We start from the raw sequence: 24,148 nt of genomic DNA, 5'->3' as shown, positions 1-24,148 counted from the left end.
CTCAATTTCCGCCCCGCACCTCCAGCAGCCTCCTGATTCCCAGAGTTCCTGCTTAAGGTACAGGTTATCGCTCCCCTGGCAGGTTGGTGCTGAAGGTTGCTCAGACTTTCTAGAAGGCGTTCCTGGACACTCACCAGGAGTCGTCCACGCCTCATCCTTCCAAAAGATTCTGCAAGCATTCAGTTTCCTCTATACAGCTCTGTTTGCTTAAAAGACATACAGTGGTTTCTAGTTCCTGTAAGGACTCTTGTTAAAATTATATACTAAAAATTTAAATATAAAAATGAATGTCATCACTAAGAAAAACTTTAATTCTCAAAAAAGATTTCTTGAGTAGCGCATAATGTTTGGTCTGTATTTTAAAAACTCTTCTTATCTTGGTAAATCATCAATGAGTGCCTATTGGCTTAACAATAGATGAGATAATTTCATACGTTATCAGATTAGAAATAAATGCCTATGTGAATGAGAAGTTTTGTTTGTGTGCATGTGCTTATGTGTAGAGACAGACACAATCTGTTTCTAATAAAGTGCTAGAAGCAGAAGATAAATTAGAATATTTCTTATTCTTTGTTTTTATTTAACTCAAAATAGCTAGTAACATAAAAACATTTAAAAAATATCTCCAATACTTGACAATTCAGTTATTTTTGGTTGATGACACGTGATTACTTAGTTTTTGCTTATTTCCAACATGTAATGACATAATTTACCACAAAACATTTTTAAGTTTGCAGTAGGCTTTAAATTTACATATTTAGATCCTAATCAAACACCATGATGTAGTTATTAGTTTCAATCTTGAATATTTTTCTCCCACACAGAAATTTATTAAAGCTAATAACCACAACTAGGCTAGCTATTAATTAGTTTTTGATGAATGCCCATGTACAGCACACACATACAGGTAGCATATTTGCTTTTATCCTTTGCTACTCAAAATATGAATGTTCGACATACAGTGGAGTTACATCAGAAACACATTTAACTGACTACATGAGGTCAGCGAAGAGGAACCCACAAGGAAAATAACAGGAAGCCCTGTGACAATGCCACTAACTTGAATGCACGCCCCCCAAGTGAACCCGGACTAGTACTGTGCATGTGCTCTTGCTTCAGTCATCTGTCTCTTACCCAGCAAGCATCTTGTAGGGCTCAGTGTGGTTCTAGTATTTAAAAGAATGTGCTTTTTATACACAATTGCCCCCAAACCACCACCATCAATGAAATTTGGTCTTCAAAGGAACACTATTATCTTCCAACACTGGAGAAGAGACTTGATGGGTGGGTGTACAGACTTCCAATATGGTACCTTTTTAAAGGGCTTTCAAGGGTAGTCCTAACACACCATTTCCTCTTAGGCACTGCTGTTAGAAGTTCACTTCTGGGACAGGATATAACTCCACTGTAGTATAAATTAAAATGCCATGATTTTTAAATGTCATAATACTGTCAATAAAATTTAATTTCCAGTTTGGTTCCTTCCTCACAGCACAGTGTGTTTCTGTGACGTTCTTCTGGTGCCAGCACTTCCGAATGTACAATCACCGGCCAAGAAAATTGCAGGATGAAAAGATTAGTGTGTCATGAGATCTGAACAAAAATCCACCAAAGCTGATCAGTCTCAGGATGATTCAGGATATGATGTTCAATTAGTAAATGGTGCGACTGAAGCAGAGAGTAACTTCGGCGACACTCTGTGCTCCCAGCAATCTACCGTGACCTCCTTTGATGGGTTTCTAAGTTGGCAGCTACTTCTACTTCTTAAACACTCGGCCTTAACCTGACCACCACCCTGGTACAGTTTCTATTTTTAAAAGCACCATTCTAATGGAAACGTCCCTGCCCTGAATTAAGCTGGGACTGTGGATTTTACCACTAGCTAGAGCTGTTATGCCATAGAGTTTAGGTTAATTTGGTAGATATCGATTTCTTTGACTTTGACTTTGAAAACTTGCTTCAGCTTCTTTGAGCCAAGTAGGATTTCTACCTGGGCTGCAGATGAGGGTAAAATATCCCATGGAGAACTCCTTCAATAACCACATTTGGAAAATCTGAAAAACAAAAAGGAAAACAGCTTTTCTTATTTGCATCAAAAAAAAAATATATAATTGCATTTGCAGAAGTTAACAAGGTAAGGCCACCACAACCTAGGAATCTGCAGCGTCTTGCAGTTTGCCCTGGTTCAGGATGTGCTATCATTCATGCAGCTTCGGCCGGAAGCCACTTTCGCGTACCACCAGACGCTGCAGGAATGTGCAGCCAGATTTGTAGCTTATTGATTTAAGGGATGTTCTAATGGTTAATGCTGCTAGGCCCCAGCTCTTTATCTGAATGTTTTCTCACTAGGAAGATGGATTACTCTGGCAATTCAATTTCTAACAAAATCTCAATATACTTGAAGGAATTCCAAGATTTCTACTGGGAATACTTCGCTGCAGTTTTTCCATTGTGGTTTACAGCAGCGTTTTAGTCCAAGTTGTTTTGAGTATGCTTGTTCTATTACACAAGTTTCTAGAGAGCAGCAAGATGGGGGCCTTTCTTACCAGCCTAAGAAGGCAAATATGTGACAATAGCCATCCTGCCAAACTTGAAAAATCAGCCACTTCTTTTTCTGTATGATATATAAAGGAGACTCAGAGGCACACTGTATGGTGTACCAAATTCCAGTTGTCATTGCAGGTGAAACACAAATGGGTTGCTTGAGAGGAAATCAGTCTGTCTTATGCTTTAGATGCTTAAGTTCTAAATTTCAATCTGTACATAATTATATCCAGAAACTATGCTATAACCCTGCACTTAACTGTAAGAAAGTTAAGTGGTCTGAGACAAAGAAATAATGTCTACTTACTAATCCATAGTTAATGTTTACTGACTAATGCTCTATAGGGTGCCTACCACCTAGAGCCATGTACAAAGAGACTGGGCTTCATCAGGGAGAGAAGGCTCTCGGCAAAGACGAGCAGGGGAATTTGAGGCAGAGCAAGTTGATGGGAAAGTCTGCAGCAAGAGGGGGCCTGAAGGTTCAGAGATCTAAAGGGAAGACAGGCAGGAAGGGGAGCGGGCATGAGGAGGCCAGATGGCAAAGGGTGCCAAGTCATGCCTGGGAAGAATCGACAGCAATTCTGCCTTTATCTGAAATATAATGAGAAGCTATTGAAGGATTTTAAGCAGAGTGAGACAGGATCAAATTGTGTTTTGAAAAAATGACTCTGGCTGCCACTCGGAGAATGAACTGAAGCTAGTTCAAAGCAGACACAAGGAAATCAGCTCCGTTTCTGGAGGATCATGGTTGCATGATACAGAAAAGAGGCTGGATTCTAGAGAATGAAGGAAATGACCTGGTGATGGATCAGATGTGAGCAGTGAGGGATGACTCTGGGTTTCTGGATTGTGTAACCAGACGGTGGAGGGGGACCAGAGTGGGAGTGAAACTGATGATCGTAAGTGAAGAACTGTCCCTGCCCATGCAATGTAACTTATATGCTAGATGCAGAGGCAAGCAAATGAACAAATAAACAAAATACATCTTGAAATGTATCTCTTATATAAAAATATTAGAAATACTAATAGCAAAAACAGAGCTACTGATTGATTTTAAATAATATGCCCAAATGGGACATATACATGTAAATGGCACATGTGCCTTTATCCTCTGCCATTCCAAATCTAAAAGTTTACTTGAAGATCCATGAAGACACATCATACATATATTTAGCTTAAATAGATTCAACTAAGTTCAGCAAAAAGACAAACAAAACAAGAAAACAACACTAAATACTATGAGTAGTCTATAGCACCATTAATATGCCAGGCAGTAGCTCAAGGACAAAAAGAAAGCCTAGCAGGGCAGCTAACGAGGCTGGGGATGGGGAGAGGGGAGGGCTTCATGTGAAGGGGCCCTCTGAGGAAAGACCTGGATGAAGTGGCAGGAGCCAGCCATCAGGGTGTTTAGGAGCCAGCATTCCCACCAGAGGGAACAGCAAAGGCTAAGGCTTTACTTACACTTACTGTCTACCCACAGCTGAGAATGTACAAGACACTGGGGACTTAGAAGGTGAATGTGGATGGTGGTGGTGGGAGAGGCAGGACAGGTGGTGTGTGACCATTACTCAAGGATGCAAAGGGGATGTGCTGATAAAAAGTGAACGGCAGTAGCACACGCGTGAAACCCAGTGGTTGGGGAAGCGGAGGCAGGAGGATCAAAGTTCAAAGCCAGCCTCAGCAAAAGCGAGGTGCTAAGCAACTCAGTGAGACTCTGTCACTAAATAAAACCAAAATAGGGCTGGGGATGTGGCTCAGTGGTTGAGTGCCCCTGAGTTCAGTCCCTGATAACCCTTCCCAAAATACCCCAAAGTGAATGGGATGGAGGGATTTTATAACAAGGTTAAGTCTACCAACTCGTGATCCATGATATGATAGTTGGGGCTTCCCCATGGCCCTCTTTCTTTTTCATTTGTTCTACTCTACTTAAACTCTGGGCTTTGACTTCACTATACACATGATAAAATGTCTGGTGATTTGTTTGCCACCCCAATGGCATATATGATCCATGGCATGGGCAGGACTGTTATTTACTTTTATGTCCAATAATTTGAAAGTACATGAGCATGTAGTAATAGCTGGTACTTACTGTGTGCCACACACAGGTCTATGTACTTTGTTTTATCCATCAGTATTAATACAATATCCATTATTGCTTAAATTACTCAGAAAACTGTCCTAATCCTTGTTTCCCACTGAGAGGCAATGAGAAGAAATATAATTTGGGGTAAGGTTTGTTGTTATTTTTGTTGGTTTTCATTTACTTAATAAACATTTATTGTGAACTTAAAAAAAATATGAATGAGTGGAGGAAGGACTCCAGCAGGCAGCTCTAGTGAGCGTGCTGCCAAAGGCCCCTGAAGCTGTGATGTTCATCAGGAGGCCTGGGAGGTGAGGGAGAACAAGCATGTGAGCAGACCCGAAGGCTGAAGGAGGAAGAGGCATCAGGTACCTGGGGAGGAAAGGTTAGCACATTTGATTCCCAGAAACATTTCTAGGATGGAGGGGACAGAGTGTGTGACAAGGTCTCAGGAGACCAATAGACTAGGGCAGACTACAGGGGCCTTGCAAAGCATAGCCAGAGTTTGTGTTGGATGCAAATACAGTACTATGCCTCAGTTGCACACATGGGGTAAACAAAGCCACGAGCAAAGAGAAGATTATTCAAAAGAAAGCACAGTAAGAAGAGAAGCCCAGTATAGCCTCCATCGAGCTGCCAGAGGTCTGAAGAAAAGCAGAAAGCCGAGGGGAGACAGTGTTTGATGGAAAGAACATGAAACATCTAAAGCTGATGAAAAGCCAAGCAAGATGAAGAATGAAAATTGTCCAGAGAGTTTGGCCACACTCAGGTCACAGGGGACCTTGGAAAGAGTTGTTTTGAATTTCCTAGAAAAATCAAAATGAAGAGCAAAAGGCTTATGGTTTTCAATCCATTATACAGGGCACCCTTTTGACTTCTGATGTTGAAAGCTATTAGCATGTTATGGAGAAGATAACGTTCAAATATCTGAACTTTAAAAACAGACACTCCTCTGGCTTTTTGAGGGTCAGTTATCTCCAAAGATATTTTCATATTCAGCATGCTCTGGAATAAACTCAACATCTTGCTAAGAGGCATCATAATATAAGAATGTGATGCAAAGTAAAGTTTCTCTTCAAGTTAAGTAAAGATTTGCAAGAACATGTCATTAGTATGACACTTTCTAAGGTAACAGGAATCTAATTTATGAAACTAGGTTGGACAAAATCCAAGAAAATAGATGTGATGACTGGCCCTCCTATACCTGGTTCCATCTAACCACTAGACCTATTATTTCCATTTACTCTTCCAGAAGGTTCTTCCTGTTTTTGGTTGTCTAGTCAGGTGTACAGCATATAGTAGGTGCTGTTTAATAATGAAAGGGTCTTAAAGTAGCTTCCCTCTTCCATTATATCCTGGCTATTCTTTTTCTCAGTGATCACTCCACTCTCTATATTTATGCAGGAATTTAGGTCAGATTCATGCAATACGTGAACAAGAACAATATCTACAAAAAATACTTATGTGGTTATTTTTAAGATAATAATATTTTACAAAACACTCCCTCTTTAATCTAGACTAGGTTGCATTAAGAATATTTGCTGGAGCTCAGTGGCAGGGTGCTTGCCTAGCATGTGTGAGGCTCTGGATCCTCAACAACACGTAAAAATAAATAAATAAAATAAAGGTATAGTGTCCATCTACAACTAAAAACATAAAAAAAGAATATTTGCTAAATATAACATTTAACATAACATCTACTAATATAACATGCATATTTGTTAAACATGAAGAACTTAAGAGAAGCAATTATTCCTCACTGAAAATATTTTGTAAACAACAACAAAAAACCATTGTGAGACTAGTCTTTACATCAAAGGCAGATCTGATCAAGGTGCTGAGGGGTCGCTCAACAGAGCAGGGCTATGTTCCGGCCACCTTTCCTTCGGCTGACAGCCAAGCGGGTGATCTGAGGATGGGCTCCCTTGCTACAGACAGCGGTCCCCTTTCCCTTGCTGGTGATAAGGTTTTCTTGTCAGAAACAAGGGCTGCTTTCAATAGATCATTTATCTAGTGCTATCTAGTTGGTGTGCTATCTTGTGACTGTCAGAAACAATGGCTGAAAATTTACTTTATGCAAAAAAGTGCAGAAGGAAAACTCAGACAACAAGGAATACATCCATCAACTCCCTGAGACTGGGCAAGTCGGGACTTTCCTGAGTTCTGGTTTTCTGGTTGGGCCAATGATACTACCTGCCCTGCCTATTTTGTAAGGTTGCTAAGAAAAAAACGAGTTAATGTCTCAGAAGGTACTCATAGGGACCTGTGTAAGAGAACACTTTGAGAGGGACTCCGGGGAGTTTGAATTTTGTAGTATAGAGAAAGGACTCAGGCTAAAAGGTTGATTACTGTTATACTTAAATCAATTAATTTCATTCAAAATGATAACTTTAAAAAATATATATTCAACCACCAAAGATGCTTCAATCTAAATGGGAATAGAGCTACCCTTGCAATACACACACATGCATGCACGCACGCACACAGCTCTTTTGGAAAACAGTTTTAAAAGGGGTGACAGTATTGAATTCGAACCACCCATTGCATCTGGATAAAAACAAGCAGATGCCCAAATAATACCACCCCCCAAAAAAAATAGAGACAATAACTATCTTTTCTCCTTACCCCTTCTTGTTCTAATTCAAAATAGCCTTCTAAGAAAGAAAGAAAAATTACATTTCCTCCTAAAAGGCCGGCCCCAATTAAAATTCTAAATGTCTCTTACACCAAGAGCACTGGTTTATTGGCAGATTATTAAGCCCTGGACCAATGTCACTCTGTTAGACCTGTATTAAAAACGTGGTTTATGTGGTGCAGGGTCAGATCAGTAAAGAGCTGTTAGCAGATGACAGGTTTGATTACCGCTGGCTGCAGGCAAGACGTATGGATCCCTGAGGAACAGCAGCACCGGCTGGTGGGACAGTTTGCTGGAAAGGTCAAGAACAGGCATGTCAGCATCAGGGGACGACGGTAAACAGAAAACACTACAAACTAGCTTTGAGGGGATCAAACTGCTGTGTGGGGATGGCTCAGGGTTTATGTATCTTGCGATGTGGGTGAATAATAGCAAACGCAGGGAATGAACTGGCACCGTGCTCATCTGCTAAAAATTTCTTTGTGGAATCAGAAGCAGATACATAATCTACACAATGCATCATTGCTGAAAATTATTTTCTTAAAAATCTTGTAATATGGTCATAGATAAAACAGTATTCTTATTACTTGTATGAAACAATGTCAGTCTCGTAATCATTCACTCTAATTATAACTGGTCCCTCCTGTAACTCCCTATCAAATATTTATAATCTTAAAACTAACAAAGGCTTTCAAGAAAAACACAACTTTAAACAATTATACCATGTATAATTATACATTTAACAAGACCACAGTCTTTTTCTTCCCCTGAATAACTCTTGATTGACTAGTATGAATTCTTACCTTGACTCTTCAGATTCTGTCTCATCAAAAGATCTAAATTTTTTTTTTTTGAAAAGAAAAAGAAAAAGACCAGATAAGCTGGGTCAGTGTTTATACCAACATAGGCAAAAATGGCCAGTATTCTTAGAGCACTAAATTGGGAGACATAAAAAAGTTGTGAGTTTGGAGTTCATACTGAGACACAGCATGGCTGATGACTCATCCTAAAGAATCTTAAGATTAGGGGCTGGGGTGTGGCTCAGTGGAAGAGCACTTGCCTAGTATGTGTGGGGCACTGGTAAATATAAAATAAAGATATTATGTCCACCTATAACTAAAATATAAGTATTAAAAAAAAGAATCCTAAGATCAGAGGATTCTTGTATTTCCATTTTCCTGAAGATCACTTATGAAATCCCAAGATTTTATTACTACTTTGGGGCTTATGTAATGATGAGATTTCATTGACTGTCATTGCTGATGTCACACATATATGAACTTAACCTCCAGTAAACACAGGCACACAGGTTGGAACTGAACACACCAATGACAGGTTATTTGATACGTGTGGTTATAGTTCTGGTGCTGGGGCAAGTGGCAAGGGGCCCTGAGGAAGCAGTTCTGGTGAGGAGCTATGACAGGTGTGTGCAGCTCCCACCAGCAGATGGCTGGGGCTTAACAACACTTGGGGTGTGGGAGCTTGATCATCATGCAATTGGTGTGGCTCCTTTCAGGTGGGCCTGGAGGCAGTGAAAAATGGGCAAAACCCTTTCCCTGCTGACTCATTTCTCTGAAAATGTATTTGTTCTGACGGCCTTCTGAGGTTAGCTCGGCCCCATTCATGTGTCCACAGCAGGGCAAGTGGCTTGTTTCAGAATTAATTCTGCAGCCTTTCTAAACTGCTGGTGATATCAAGCCTCTCATTCCTTTGGGGACACGGACTAGGGTCTGCAACCCAGCCATTAGAAATTCCCAAGGGAGAGGCAGCAGTGAAGAAAGAACAGTAGAGAAAAAGGGCTCGAGCTGGAAGGCCTGGGCTCTACCAGTACAGAGCGAGATCTTGGGAGAGACACTTAATTCCTGCATTTGTGTTTGCACAACTGTAAAATTAAGGATCACATGAATGTCTTTAGAGCTTTAAAATGATATGAAGATGCACACCAGGTGGATATGGGCTTGGTTCAAGCATCTAAAAGTTAATAAACTGTCCCTAAATGGACCACCTAGATTCATAATTCCCATCATGTACCATCCCTCTATGCAACAGCATAATTTAAAAGGTCAATTCCTTACATCTAAACATAAGTTCGTAAGCCTTGGCCATTTGGCAGCAAGATGGGGACTTGGAGGGAATTCCTCTGACTACAAGCAGGGGGCGAGCAAGTGCTGTCCCAATCAAAAGATTGGGTAAAGCCAGTCTTCTCCTTGGGCACCAATCTGGGATATTTGTTAGGCCAATGAATTACTGAAGAGTAACTTAGAATATACATCTGGTATGAACACAACAGTTCTTACCCACAACTTTCTGCCTTTGGTAGAGAGGGCAAGTGTCTCACATTTAGGAAATCAAGAAAGAGTTTGGGAAGTTCTTCATTTTCTAAAATGACAGCCTGTGGAAGCAGAAAACAGAATTAGAAACTGAAGTGAAGTTTGCTAGGCAATCAATCAAAGGAACTATTATCAAAAAGTCATAACCGTCCATCAAAGTCCTTACCAGCAACATTTCTCACAATCAATAGGAAGAGTGGTCCCCATTTTGCCCACCAAGAATTCAGGCTGACACATGTGCTATGTAGCGCTGACAAATGCTGTAATTTATTCATTCAGCTGGCATTCACAGAGCCCCTCCTATGCTTCAGATGTCGATCAAGGGACAAGGCAGTGGGAAAGCTGCTACATGTTGTCCCTGGCTTCATGGAGATTCTAATCTGGAGTGAATATTTCAAACTCTTAAGCACATCAATAATCCCACCAAGATATGTCATTAAATATTCCCTACTGAGTGATAAGTGGTCTGATGTGTGTGTGTGTGTGTGTGTATGTATGTATGTATATATATATATATATATATATATATATATATATATATATATATATATAATCTCCCCACAAGAGACCACTACTATTTAGGAATACTGTAAATAGCTTTTCTAACTGGAAGATTTAGTGAAAACCCTCAGCTATCACCTGTTTTGCACTAGGATCAACTGACATTTATTGCTATGTGGAGAGCTCCATTTAAAGGGTCAGTAACAACTTTACCCGCTAAGTGTAAATCAGTGTATACATTGAGAAAAAAATCTATAGAGTTCTATCATTTAAAGAGCTCTGTTAAATAGCTGGCATAATGGCATAAGCATGTCAGTATTCAGAGGTTTGAATTATGCAATTTAAAGGAGAACTCTGATGGACAACTATACAGTGCATTTTCATATTTATGTTTTTTTTAAAAAAATCTTTCAAGAGTGTGTGAACTGAATTCAAAATTGTGAACTCCCCTCCATTTTTCCCTAAAAAATTATGGAAGGAAACAGAAAATATAATAACTTCTGAAATTAAAATAACTATTGTTAAGAGTCCTTTTTTATAACTTATCATGGGGAAATTTTTTCCCAATAATCACATGTTGTTTAAAGACCAGTGAAAATTGATGTTGAAATATCATCCACACAGCTAATCAGGAACAACCAGGTAAGATAATGAATAAGATACACAGCAAAAGAAAAAAGTCAGGTCAAATTCTGTGTATCTTACATATATACAATTCTTCATAATATCTTGATTTTTATTCATAATTTACATATTAAGTTGTCCCATTTCTCATAAGGCTTTGGAATTGTTGCCCAGTTCAGGACACACAGATGAAGTGAGGGACTATATCAGTTGCCAGTCCTGCTAGACTGAGCTACTAGTGCCCAACCCTCTTGCTGTTCAGTTCTAGAGAGGGCTGGCTCATCTGGAGAGCCAGCACTGTCAAAGGGTAGGCGCTGTCACTATTTCTCACACAGTCTGTGGTGGCCATAGAAGCTTAAAGAATAAAAGAGAAGAAAAGTGGAAATTCTACTTTATTTATGAAATATTTACTGGGCATCTCTTGCATAAGAGACTGGGACACAAGTGACTTCTATGGTTTCAAAGGAGTGTGGGCTGGTGGAGAAACCTAGTGATGAACAAGTATACGCACGCACACACACACACACAATTTCAAACTTGAGTTTAATAATAGAGTCAAAATACTTAAATGTCTTCCCATGTATCCATATATATATATATATAATATATAATATATATATATATATGTAAATATCTGTGTATGTATCGCATATTTATTTATAATATTCTTTCCCTGATTATAAAAATACAAAAAAATGGAAAGTTAAGAAATAAAAAAAAAAATAAACCTCTGTCCAGAAGCATGATCCCATTGCTCTTGCAATTAATTTCCTCCAAATCATTTGACCTTCGTCTAAATTTTTACCTACCCAGGGGGATTTTGGGGATGCCCAGAGGTCATTATTTCAGTGCCTGGTACTCAGAAGCTCGGGGAATTATCGCACATATGAAACTCCAAGGATTTTTTGCCAGGATACAAGTTGCAATGGTTATCAAGTTGTTAGTGATCTGTCTGTTTCAGAGGACATATAAAACCTATTTAAATAATAAAGCTTAATGTTGTAACAAATACAGAGCTGTTCACTGGGGCAATAGCTTTAATTATCTATACAAGTGGTAGCTTTCAGATTAAAAAAAAAACGGGGGTATCACATTCTTATCTCCACCCCCACCTTTTTAAAATAAATTAAATCAATAACAAGTGTGGGACACTTTTAATGACCTGAACTACTTAATTTCCAGGATCTTTAGACATGTCATCCATCACCGCAGTATGGAGGAAGACATCTCTTGAGTGTTCAGGGGGTTACTTTGGTTTTATTAATGCAAGATTTAGGGAATTTTAACAAGGTGAATTGTTTATTTGCCTTGACAGATTGGCTTACAATGCACTGGCTACATCTACAGCATGATCATTAATGACAAAAGACAGGCAAAAAGCTGTTTACACTGCAACACAGGGACAGGAATTAATCCTGCTCAGCCTCCCCAGAGTTCTCCAAATAGATGATCACATTGTTTTAGGTAACATAGACTGGCAAAAAAAGGATACAGAAAACTCCAGAAACTTGTATTTATTTTTGTTCCCTGAATATTGCCAATTAATATTTCCCAGAAAACAATGACCAAAATGTTCTTAGGATTTACAGTCAAAAAGAAGGAAGTCCTGGAAGGGGGAGGGGGCTAGTTAAGCAATCAGTTATGTGGGCAGGAATATTTTCTTAACTCTGTTAAGAGAGCTTGTATGAAAAGAATTAATACTTAAGTCCAAACAGAGATGAAGGGTAATATAGCAGAATTTACCTAATTTAATATAAAATGTACAAGTGAAACAACTGTCATTAATTAGTACAGAGATGCAAAAGAGGAATTAAATTAGTTCAACCAAATCTTTCTGTTCATAAACACATGATCTCACTCAGGAGAGACTGAACAGTGAAGTGGGGCCTCAAAACTGTTCCATTGACATTGTCTTCATTTCTTGAGACGCTTTTGCTGGGGAGGAGTTGCCCCTTCTCAAGGCTGCACCCTGGATCATCCCATGAACTTGAGACCCTCATCTGGTTTGGATCACCTATCTCTATTCCACGAATAAGCTCTTAATTTTTTTTTTGAAGTCACATTTTTGAACAACAAATCACATTTCCCCATTGTTTAAGATTGCTTATCTTTATTTTTGACTAATTTTCAATGGTTAGTCGTTTTCATTCTTTACAGAGTAGTGCAGTATATGAAGCATGTGGGCTTTAGAGCAAGACTTGGGTTCAAATTCTTCCTGTGTTACCTTAAAGGGAAAGGTCTCCAAGAGTCTCTGGTATACAATTAGCATTCAAGAGGTGTTAATTCTCTTTCCTTTGAACATTTTGTTGAATCAATGCCCAACCACATATTTTATCCATTTTGGAAGTTCAGGTTATTGTCCATCTAGTAAAAAGGGATTCTTAGCCTTCTATGATTCATGGATATTTTTGAAAACTGGATAAAAGTTGAACAGTTTGCTTGATTAAAAAAAAATACACAGACAGGGCTGTGGCTATAGCTCAACTGGTGGAGTGTTTGCCTAGCACGTGTGAGGCACCGGGTTCGATCCTCAGCACCACATAAAAATAAAATAAAGGTATTATATCCATCTACTATAATTTTTTTAAAAATACACAGACATTTATAATGGTGCTTTCAGAGGAGGAGGCTCTCGGACCACTGGCAGCCCATCGATGGACACCTGCTTCTAGCTCAACTGTGGCACCACACTGCTGGGTGCACTTATTTGGCTGGGCGCCTGACACCCAGCCGGCCCTGTGCTGTATGCCAGCTCCCCAAAGACACACTGGCCTTCCTGCTGCCGTTTTCTACTCTGTCAATTAGAACCCTGCTGGAGTGTGGCTGCCTGGCTATTAGAACTCATTAAGGTTTCCAACCCTGGGATGCATTTGAAAATATTTGTCTCATAGTGAGACTATCATGGCAAAGGATTCTTTCTGATAGATCAAAATCTACTACTTCACCAGTTCTAGAAAGTAGTTTATATTTGTGGCTTTTGAATCTTCTACATACAACTAAGAAATGAAAGAATCATCAGTAGGAAGGGTTCCCAAACTTGAAAAAATATTATGGAAAATGATGTTAAACTCTCTTGATGCTGGGCCAGGGTACACTAGTCTCCCACACCTGTCAGGAGAGGGGCATTTTGTTTTGTGGGGCAGTGAAGGGTCTTGGGTCCAGGGCTGTCTAACCCATTACCTAATGACTGTGCTGCTTGAGTCTTGGTACTCATGGCCCAACAACGAAATCACACAGTAAGACATCAGAAATAAAAATGAACATGAGAAGTTGGAGAAAAAGCGGGAAATAAATTGTACTGTAAGCACTGAGTAAAATACTACAAGAGGCAGAATTAATTACTCAGAGGCAGGACAGAGTGATTGTATGTGGACAAGTGCTGTGGGTCTCAAGTGGTAGATCACCAAGAAGTGCTGCTTCCACAAGGTGTCAAATGAGCTGAATCATCTTCTCCTCCACTTCAGTGTAATATGCTCAAGTCCCCAAACAGGGAAAAATAAGAGTGTATTTAGGAAGAAACTCAGACTCAGTGAGGTCACCCAATAGTGGGTACTACTGGACTAGTGGAATGAGGCATGGAGGGCCAAGAGGAAAATGATCTTTAAGTTGGCTAACCATTCTGTTAAGGAGGTGGCCCCTGGTTCTTCAGCATGTTCAAAGCTGTTGAAGCAAGAACAAAGTATGTCCCAACCAACAGGGAAGAAGTCTACCTCTAAGCCTGTGCAATACAACTAGCAAAAGTGACACATGAATGGGGAGAGGAGGTTTCAAAGAACATCTAAATACTATGGGCCCTTAATACACATGCAGATGGGAGATGCTATGGGATTAACAGAAAGAAATTTCCAAGCAATTTATAGGAATATATTTAGACTAAAAATCAGATAATTTAGAAGGCATAAAAAATGAGGTTAAATCAAAGAACTGTAATAAATATATGATATCTTATGTGACAGACTTTGATAGTACTATATCCAACTGATAAATACTAAAACTGGGTAACTGAGTATAGTTTCTAAGAAGCAAAACAATATATATATATATATTTTCTTTATACAGGGTTATTCACTTTCGTACGAATAAGCCATTTCCCTTAAAACAGACCAGATGATCCTTCAGAAATATCACTTGAAAAAGTAAATAATAAGAAAAAAAATCTCATAATCTACAAAAGGATTAACAAAAAAGTTGCCTGCATGGGGAAGAAAAACAACATCATTGCTTCCAGAGCCCCTGCAAGCTCAGTGTTTACTCCAAGAGAAATGTCTTTTTTATTGAAAAGGTACAATTATCATCATGTAACACAAATCACAAAATCCTGATTTTTCTACCTTATCAGCTTTATAAAATCATGTTCCCAAAGGATACCATTGATTAGTTGCACATGTTCTTTCTGTGACATCCCAAATACTTAATTGTCAGTTATCTTTTCTTCTTCAGTGCATAAAATGTAGTCACAAAATTACAGAGGGACTTGTTCTGCCTTAACCTTCACAAGATGCCATCATACAGCAGAAAACACTGGTAAAATATCACAGGATAACGCCATCCAACGAGGGAGACATATAAACACTGTAATGATTTCCCACGAGCTTCCATTTTAGAAAATTGTCACTAAGGCGAGCATAAACGGTGACACATCTCCACCGAGGACACGGTGAAATCGAACGCTGGCATTCTAGTTAGGTCCAAACCTACCCAGCAGCCAATTATAACAGGAACAGAACATCTTGTTGAAAACTTGGACAAGACCACTTTGCTAACCTTACACGATCACTGCACAAAGCTGTGTTGTTTTCACCAGTTTGATCCTTTTATCCTCTTTTCAAAATGTGAAACACACACACACACACAGCTTTCCCCATTGTCTATCAATGTCGCTATAAACTGTAGGGAACCTCCCTGTCACAAAAGTCAGGGTACTGAACCAAGTCAGAAGGTTTACGAGAGTCCTTTAAAACCCCTTTCCCATTCCATCTAGTTTGATTTGAAATGTCTGATTTGGGGGGTGACAAAGTTCACCACGACAGTTTTTCCTTTCTTCACCATGAAAGATGCTTCAAACCATACCTGCTTCAGAGGTGCTGCTAAGAACAAGGAGAGAGAAAAATCAATACCTCCTCACTGCAGTAAGTGGGCTCCAGTGTCACTGTCCTCTGGGACTCAAACCTACTAGTTCACAGAGGCTTTGCAGTCTCAGTCTTTAAAAATGGACATACGTCCTAGCATTTGCTCACCATTTCACGAAATGAGCCATAGTAAGGTTAGCAAAGAACCCTTTTTAAAAAGTCATCCAGTAAACAGATATAAGAAGGATAATGACCATCTGAAAAATACAAATCAGGTGGTGCTTCTGAAGAGCCCACTGCCACTGCACCCTGCACCCCCTTCCCCCCCGCCACCTTTTTTTTTTTTTTTTTGCATGTGACACTATTCCCAAGATGTGTCTACCCTGTCTTGGTAAAAACTGTACCAGTCATGGAATTTAAACAGATATCTGCTAGGGTTTCACAGGGCTTTACAGATGATGGTGCAATAAATCTGTGGACCTGCACTCAAAACTGAATGCTAAGAAGGGCCAATTTAAGGAGTAATGAATCTGTGCAAAGAAATAATGTGATATAGCTTAAGAAGATTTGAAAAAAATGTAATATCATTTTTGATAATGTGGCTAAAAAGACAAAACTAACTACAGAATAGTAGAAACTGGAAAATCCACTATCTTTTTTGAGCTATTTTAAGATCAAAGCTTATGCTGTGTATTTCTGAATTATCTTTTCATATAAAAATGTTATCCTCTACAAAGTACAAGCATGATGTTGAGGATACAATATTTAGCCAAACAAAAGTGGTCTTGCTCTCCCAAGGCTTACCCCCTATCTGACAGGGGGTAAGGTGGATGGTGTCCAAATAATCATAATAAATAAATGTGAAATTGCAAACTTAGTATTGAATGAAAGTTCCTTGATCAAGTTCCTTGATCATTAGTTACAAAGCACCCTTATTAACCAGTGGAGTGAAGGAAAGCTTCCCTAGGAAGTAACCTTTGAGCTGAGAGTTGAATGCTTCTAAGAGGGTAAAGGGAATGGAATATTTCAAACACAAAGCATAGTTTGTTCAAAGGTCTGTGAAGGTAGAAACATGACATTAGAAAAACTGAAAGGAAGCTACAGGAATATAATGAAGTTGAGGAATAAAATGGGAGAACTGGAGCTAGAGATGTTGGATGAGGTTTCTAGATCAGGGAAAGGAATTTGCTTTTTCTGCTCAGTTGTTTTGGAGGCCATCAAATGATCTTACATGGATGGATGGTGGGTGGGGTAACTAGGTGTACATGACAGGTCCTGAGTTCCTCAGATAAAACAGTCTTGCATTTAATCCTTTTTTTTTTTTTTTTTTTTTTGGTGGGGGGAGTATCTCTAAAATGTTCTTGATCAATCCACTGAGTTAATTTTAATAATTATATTGGTTCATTTTCAAATCCATCTGCTCTGGTTTTCATAGATTCTTGGTCTTTTCTTAGGTCTTCTATTATATTAAACATATTTTGATATCAATCAAATTATTGTTTTACTTCAAGTTCTTGGGATCTAATCTTGCTGGTGTATGTGTATGTCTTGACTTTTATTTATAGTTGCTGATTTTCTTCTGTGTTTTGTAGTTTTGTATTACATGAACTCAAGAATCTACTGCAAGTTCAAGATATATCCTCTCTAAAGGGTTTTGTTTCTGTTCTTAGTAATCCTACGGATACAATCAGCTTTGAGCAATGATTACATTCATTTTCTAAGCTGGGGCTTCTGCAGGTACTGAAAATATAAGCTTTAACCTCTCAAGAAACATTGTTAAGAAGCATTAGGAAAACTTTTGCCCATGCTCAGTGAATTTTTCATAGGTCAATATGAAAAATTCTCTAAGTGGGTTATGGACATATGGAGAGTTAATTCTTACCTTTAATTGTTATTGAGGAGAAAAGTATCAGAACTTTTATTTCTACTTGTGTTAATTACAAAATAAAGAAATTGTTCTTTTCTAATTTTAACATATAGATTTATAATAGTATATGTCTAAAATCTTTAATTAAACTTACATAAATTAGAGTGCTATGTTCAAACATTATTTTATTGAAAACAGTGTATAGTGCTGGGTCAGTAGACTGTGCCTCTCAATATAGCATGGAAAAGAGTTTATAACAGCCAATGAACCAAATCTAGCCAACCAACACCACCTGAAACAGTCTCTTATGCTAGCTCACCCTGAGGCAAGCTAGGTGTGGGTGCAGCTCTACTATTGGAAAAGTCCTTCCACCTCTTTTCAACTGGCCAATACTACCTCATCTTTTAAGTCTTAGGTCAAGTCATATCTCCCTTAGGAAATTTTCCTCAAACCTCTGGTTGGATTAAGTTATCTTTGAGGGATTCTTTTTTTTTTGTAAAAGAATCAGTTTATGTCATATGATGATTAATGCTGGGTTGAATCATATTAACTTCCAAAAATTTTAACCTAACAGATATGGCCATTTTCATGTGGTTTATAATAATAATATTTACTTAGTGTCTATTCTCTGCCAGACTCTTTATCATATTTAATTCTCATAATGTGATAAGACATTGTTATTACCCAAATTCTACATATGAAAAGTTGGGGCTCAAAAAGGCTGAAACAACTATGTAGTTTCTCAAAACATAAGGGACAGTCACAATTTAAATCCAGGTCTCTCTAGTTCCAAACTACTTTCAAATGGATATAGTGATTCACAGATTCATTCATTTCACAAATATTTATCAGCACTTACTGCATGTACAAATGTTCCATGCTACATAGTTTAGCTTCTTACTGAATTTTCTTGAAATCTTTTACCTTTTCCGATATGTATTTTTCTATTAATATTTATAGACTTCATTTATACCATAGATAAACTTAAGGAAGCCATTGAAATTGGCTCCTTTACACCCACGTTTATAGCAGCACAAGTCACAATAGCCAAAATGTGGAACCAGCCTTAATGTCTGCTAGTGGATGAATAGATAAAGAAAATGTGGATACACACACAATGTACTTTTATACAGCCATAAAGAATGAAATTATGTCATTTTCAGAGGAATAGATGGATCTTGATAACATTATGTTAAACAAAGTAAAACGTACTCAGAAGGCCGAAGGTTATGTTTTCTCTCATATGTATAAGTTAGAGAGGAAAAAGGAAAAGAAAGGTGGTAGTGGTAGGGTGTCATAAAAATCAAAGGGAGGTCAGTAAAGGAGAGGAACCAGGGGAAGGGAAGAGAGTAAGGAGAAGGAAAAAAATATAAAAAGAAATCGGCTCCTTTAAATACATTCCTGATTTTCCTTAATTTTTAATTTATCTTAACAGCTCAACTAATTCTTACAAGTATATAAAGGCTTTCAGAAGAAAAAAAGGCAATAAAATTATACTCATCCCTTATATAAAAATTTATAAAATTGAAAACAAAGCAAAAGAAATACAAAAGGATCTGAACTCATAACATTTCAAAACTTATTTGACAACTTCTGACCAGCTCAATTCTTTTTTCACAAATGAATGGGTCAAATGACTTCAAATTCATATATTCAGACTGGGAGGTAGTACAGTGGTAGAGCACTTGCCTACCATGCTCAGGGCACTGGGTTCAATCTCTAGCACTGCACAAAGTAAAATAAAGTCATACATTATACACATTTGATCCATTTAAATTGCCTGTGTCTAATAAAAATGTGCCTCGACTATACATTATAGATAACATCAGAATTTATGAGACATTTTATTGATGCAACAGAAAAACAAATTCTAAAAGCAATTATAAACTAGCTACTTACCTGAAAGTCAAAACTAAGATCAGGGGACTAACTTACACATTTGAATAAAACACTATGTTACCAAGCAAACCAAAGCTGATTCAGTAATTAAATAATGTAGTAAGACACTAATTTAAATACAAATTGTAGAATATGCTTATGGAAGTGCTCTTATTACTTTAAAGAAGAAATGGTAATCACAGGTAGGCTTGTAAGATGTTGCCTCAAGGTAGCCTCAGGAGACCAGATTTTAATGAAAGATTTACAATTAGCATAGCCATGGGTGTTGATGAATTGATGTTTTTAAAGTGCTTGAAAACAATCTGCTCTCTCAAGTCCCCTACTTGTTCTTCCAAGTACCTAGTTTATTCCTTCGATTTATTTAACATTCTTTTTCTTTATATACTGCACACTTTGACCCAGCTCCAGCACAGCTGGGTTTCAAGTGGTATAATTTAAATGGATTAGGCCTTCCTAGGTACACACATTCCTATTGCACTGTAGTTAAGATACAATGTACTGGGTTAACATCATTTTTTTTTCTTTCTAACGAAGAACTTCAACACCATTTTATATTTATCCAGTTATAAACACTGCATTGAGTCACCTACTTAAATGTTGCAGTATGCGATTAATGTTTTACAGGAATTTAGCAACCCTTGGCAAAGCTCACAGTGAGCAGCACTTAGTGCGAACACAGTGGGAAATGGCCAGAGAGTGTGACCAGACACTTATTTCAAGATATGTAGAAAGTCTTCAGAGAAACAATACAAGGAATGAAAAGTGGCCTTTGTGGAGGTGGCTCAGGGGTCTAAAGTTAAAAACAAATCTACACAGAAATGGTAAAGAAAAGTGAGAGGAGGTGCTTGGCCTTTTCACTGCAACAAAAAAATATGCAATGACCTTGTTCACACAAATACATAGGAAGGCCAACAGCAGCCCAAAAGAACAACACTAAGGAAGACAGAGCACAGTCACAGACAGAGGAGAAACGAGGCCTGTATGTACATGGCTGGTAATTACTGCATGGTAGGTCCAAGCTGGAACCTGTTCTCTGAGGGCATGGAGAGAATACTCCAACCCTTATCCCAAACCCATCACTCAAATACATCCTCCAGTAACTTGGAATTGAATTAAGATATTTATTGAGGACCTATTCCTAACAATGAGCATGAACCCTTGCTTGGGAGATTTATAGATTGTACCAACCTTTTTCTGACTTGGCCCAGGTATCCCCAGGAAGTAGGCACAGAGTGCATGGAAAGCTGCTTCACCTGGATTCTCTGCCGGCTGTCTGCCACTGGAGGTGTGGCATCAACTGACAGTGCATACATGTGATCCAGTCTCCCCCTCATCCTTATGAATGAAACACCAATTTTGTTGGGGTATGTGGCAAGTTGTCAAAAAAAGAGCAAATAAGAAAAACCAATGAAAATAACAACTCCTCCCACAGTGTTTCCCAGCTCCCCATGGTTTGTGATGTGGATTTGGTCAGTAAGATGTCTGTTGGGACTCACTGGCTGGGAAAGATCAACCAACTTCCTTAAAGTGAATGCCGCAGACTCCACCAGCCCTCATTCTTCTTGCTCATTTCTTTACCCATTTCCTCCCTCCTCTCACTTTGACTATGGACACGATCTTTGACCTTAGCTGCTGTTTTGTGGTTATGAAGGAAAGGAGAAAAGAATCAAAGATTTCCAATCCCTGCTCACCTTGAACAAATGAACTTAAAAAAAAAAAGATCAGGATTACTTTACACTATACTTCTCAATACTTGATAAACCTCAATCTTAGGTAAGTCCTTTTCCTTGGGTTCTTATCTCTGATATAATACTAACACAGGCCTCTTGCCTATGGTTGTGCATGCGCACAGTGAGTCGGGGGAGACACCAATTCTGTTTATTTTTAATGTACCACCTTAGTACTGGATAGAATACTTAGAAAAAAAGAAAAACAACCTTGGTATGCTATTTTTTAATTTGCTATTTTAAAAAGTCTATGACATAAAGAATAGCAAATGTAAAAGGAACAAGAAATGAGGTTTACATACACATTGCATTGTCCATAAAAAGCAAGGAAAGACCAATGCATGAAAACCTTGCATGCCTAACTCAGCAGCTGCCAAGAACACATGTTATAAGACAGTAAAGAAACCAAGTTTATAGTTAATGAGATGAGACTAAACAAAGAAAAATGTAAGCTGATTATTTAGAAAAATGTCCTCACAAATTGGGTCTTTTAAACAAATCATAGATAGTATCCCTGTGGAAATGGCGTGTTTCATTAAACTTATTCTACAAGGATCATCTAAATCACTGTGGAATGAGCCATAGGGAATAAGTCAGCATTATCTGGTGGAAAAAAAAAATACCATTTTACGTTAATAGGTCTTTAATCACAAATTTTATGATCTTTTAACAGTTTCCTATTAAGAACAATTAAAGAGAGACAGCAAGGATTTACTAGTAGGTTAAAATGACTATATATTTTCAAGCAGAAGTTTTATAACTTGAAGATCTTAGATAAGTTTGAGGAAAAAACACATTTATTAAAAAAAAAAAAAGCAGCAGCAGCAGTCATAAGCCATCATATGCCTTTTACATCTCCAGATAACCTTCATGGTTCGTTCTGTCTCCTGCCCATGGGTGTCCCAGGGTAGGGCTGTTGAGGGACCAGACATCACCCAAGATGGGTAGAAGTCAGGAGATAATCAAGGAGACCACCAAACACCACAGAGAAATCAGCACCCAATAGTCCACACAACCAGGCCAGATCCAACTCAGCCACCCTCATCCCCAGCCTGTCCCAACTGTGCCCAAAAGAGAGGCTGGGCAGCTTGGGATCTCCTGGCAATTTCCTGTCAACACTTCTCATTTCCCTAGCTGGGTGTGATCAACCTGGAGCAGCCAATAATCAAGGGAAAATGACATTTATTATTTCATAGTTACTTAGAAGTGAAGGGTAGGTAGTTTGGGTTTATAGGAATTGTGTAAATTGTATGCACTTCGGAACATCTATTTACTTAAATTGTTTGAAATTAATATTTGGTTAGTTTTTAGGCCCTCTGTGCTTCAATTTTCTCATCTGTAAATAGTCTCAGTAATAAAGTCTATCTCATAGGCTATAATCATGATAAGCTAAAACTCATGACTTTAAACTTGTTACAGTGCCTGGTACATAATAATAATGTAGCAAATATAGATTATTAAAAATAAACAAAAATAATAAATGCCTGGCACATCTAATAGTATGTTATTATTACTATTATGAGTTGCACAAAAATAAGTTACTATAGAAGTTGAATAATTTCAATAGCTGACTTAAAGAAAGGGAACATTTTCCGGTATGGTTTTACTTATATCATTATTAACTTTTCCTTAAAAAGCTTGTGTGTCATCCAACTATGTTGTAACTTCCTGGCCCCTTAATGCACGCATACAGGCCAAAGAAAGCATTTGTTGTCAGACTTTTTTACACAGGACTCATTTAGTCAGCTCTTGAAGGCACTATTCTCTATGGCTAGTAGGCTCAGCAGGACCCAGCTCTGCTATATAAAACCCTTCTGTGCACTGGTGTGGCCCTTCTGACACTGTGAGACCTTCAACCCACTGACCACTATTTCTTCTTCCCACCAGCCCCCTCTGATTTTCTGCCCTTCTTGTCTGGCTTAAGATTTCATGATCCATCATGGGAAGATGCCCCTGAATCACTCCAAAGCCACCACTCTCTGCTGTTCTCAGGACACCCCTGTTCAGGCTGAATCCCAGCAATCCCTCATCCTTGCCTCAAGCCAAGCTTCCAAACACAGTGAGAAAATCGCACAACAGGAACACACTTGCAATATATCATTTTGTTTACTTGGTTTTTGTCTACTCAACTCCAGCTCCAAGAGGGTAGGACTAAGTATGTCTCATTGATCACATTCACTTTATTCAGGCTCTTATCCTTAAAATATTGTCCAGCAACACCTTAGCCAGCATCAGAATCACCTATAGAGTCCTTAAAGCCATTTTCTGGGTCCTATCTTGATAGTTCCTGACCTAGCTGGTCTTTGATGGGGTCCAATAATTAGCATTTCATAGGAGTTATCAAGTTTCCAGGTGATGCTGATGCTACTGGCCCAGGAACCACACTTTGAAATTCACTGCTGCTCTAAAAGAAATAAATGTCTACCCATTTTCATACCTCTTCCTCTTCTTCTTCCTCTATCTTCCCTCTCGGCTGATAACGACTCTTCACACTTCAGTGAGATCACAGAAGCCACCTGACTTGATCTTTCCCATCTTCCCCTTCCCAACTTGACCTACCCTATACGTCCACTAACCTTCTCCTCCTTCTTGTGCTACAGTGGAGAAAAGGCTCCTCCTATCAGAAGCCAGTTTCCATCACTTTGGCACTCATCCCACTCCTTGACTTTCTCAAATATTTATTTCTACCTCCCCAGCCTATATACTATCTAACTGGATATATCCACCTACATTGTCCTAACAGTCTATCCATCTAAACTCATTATCTCTATTGAATCATTCTTATTAGCAAATAAACACACTGTAATATCTCATGTAAAACAACACATCAAAACAAACAAGTGGGGCTGGAGTTGTGGCTCAGTGGTAGAGC

General features: G+C 38.5%; 1 protein-coding gene across 1 annotated transcript in view; it reads right to left on the bottom strand.

Moving 5' to 3' along the window:
• Window positions 1-559: 559 nt before the first annotated feature.
• The window catches only part of Snx24 (sorting nexin 24), a 155,642-nt gene continuing 132,053 nt past the window's right edge, over window positions 560-24,148 (bottom strand). The window contains exons 4-7 of the mRNA XM_027949362.2: window positions 9,557-9,651; window positions 8,063-8,095; window positions 7,487-7,551; window positions 560-2,054 (exon numbers count right to left, since the gene is read on the bottom strand). Coding sequence (XP_027805163.1) covers window positions 1,987-2,054; window positions 7,487-7,551; window positions 8,063-8,095; window positions 9,557-9,651 — 261 coding nt within the window. The 3' untranslated portion in view covers window positions 560-1,986. The remainder of the gene's footprint in view (window positions 2,055-7,486; window positions 7,552-8,062; window positions 8,096-9,556; window positions 9,652-24,148) is intronic.

The sequence above is a fragment of the Marmota flaviventris genome, chromosome 5 (assembly GCF_047511675.1).
Source record: "Marmota flaviventris isolate mMarFla1 chromosome 5, mMarFla1.hap1, whole genome shotgun sequence".
NCBI classification, from domain to species: domain Eukaryota; kingdom Metazoa; phylum Chordata; class Mammalia; order Rodentia; family Sciuridae; genus Marmota; species Marmota flaviventris.
Note: the sequence above shows the minus strand (reverse complement) of the source record. Positions and strands in the feature narration are given on the sequence as shown.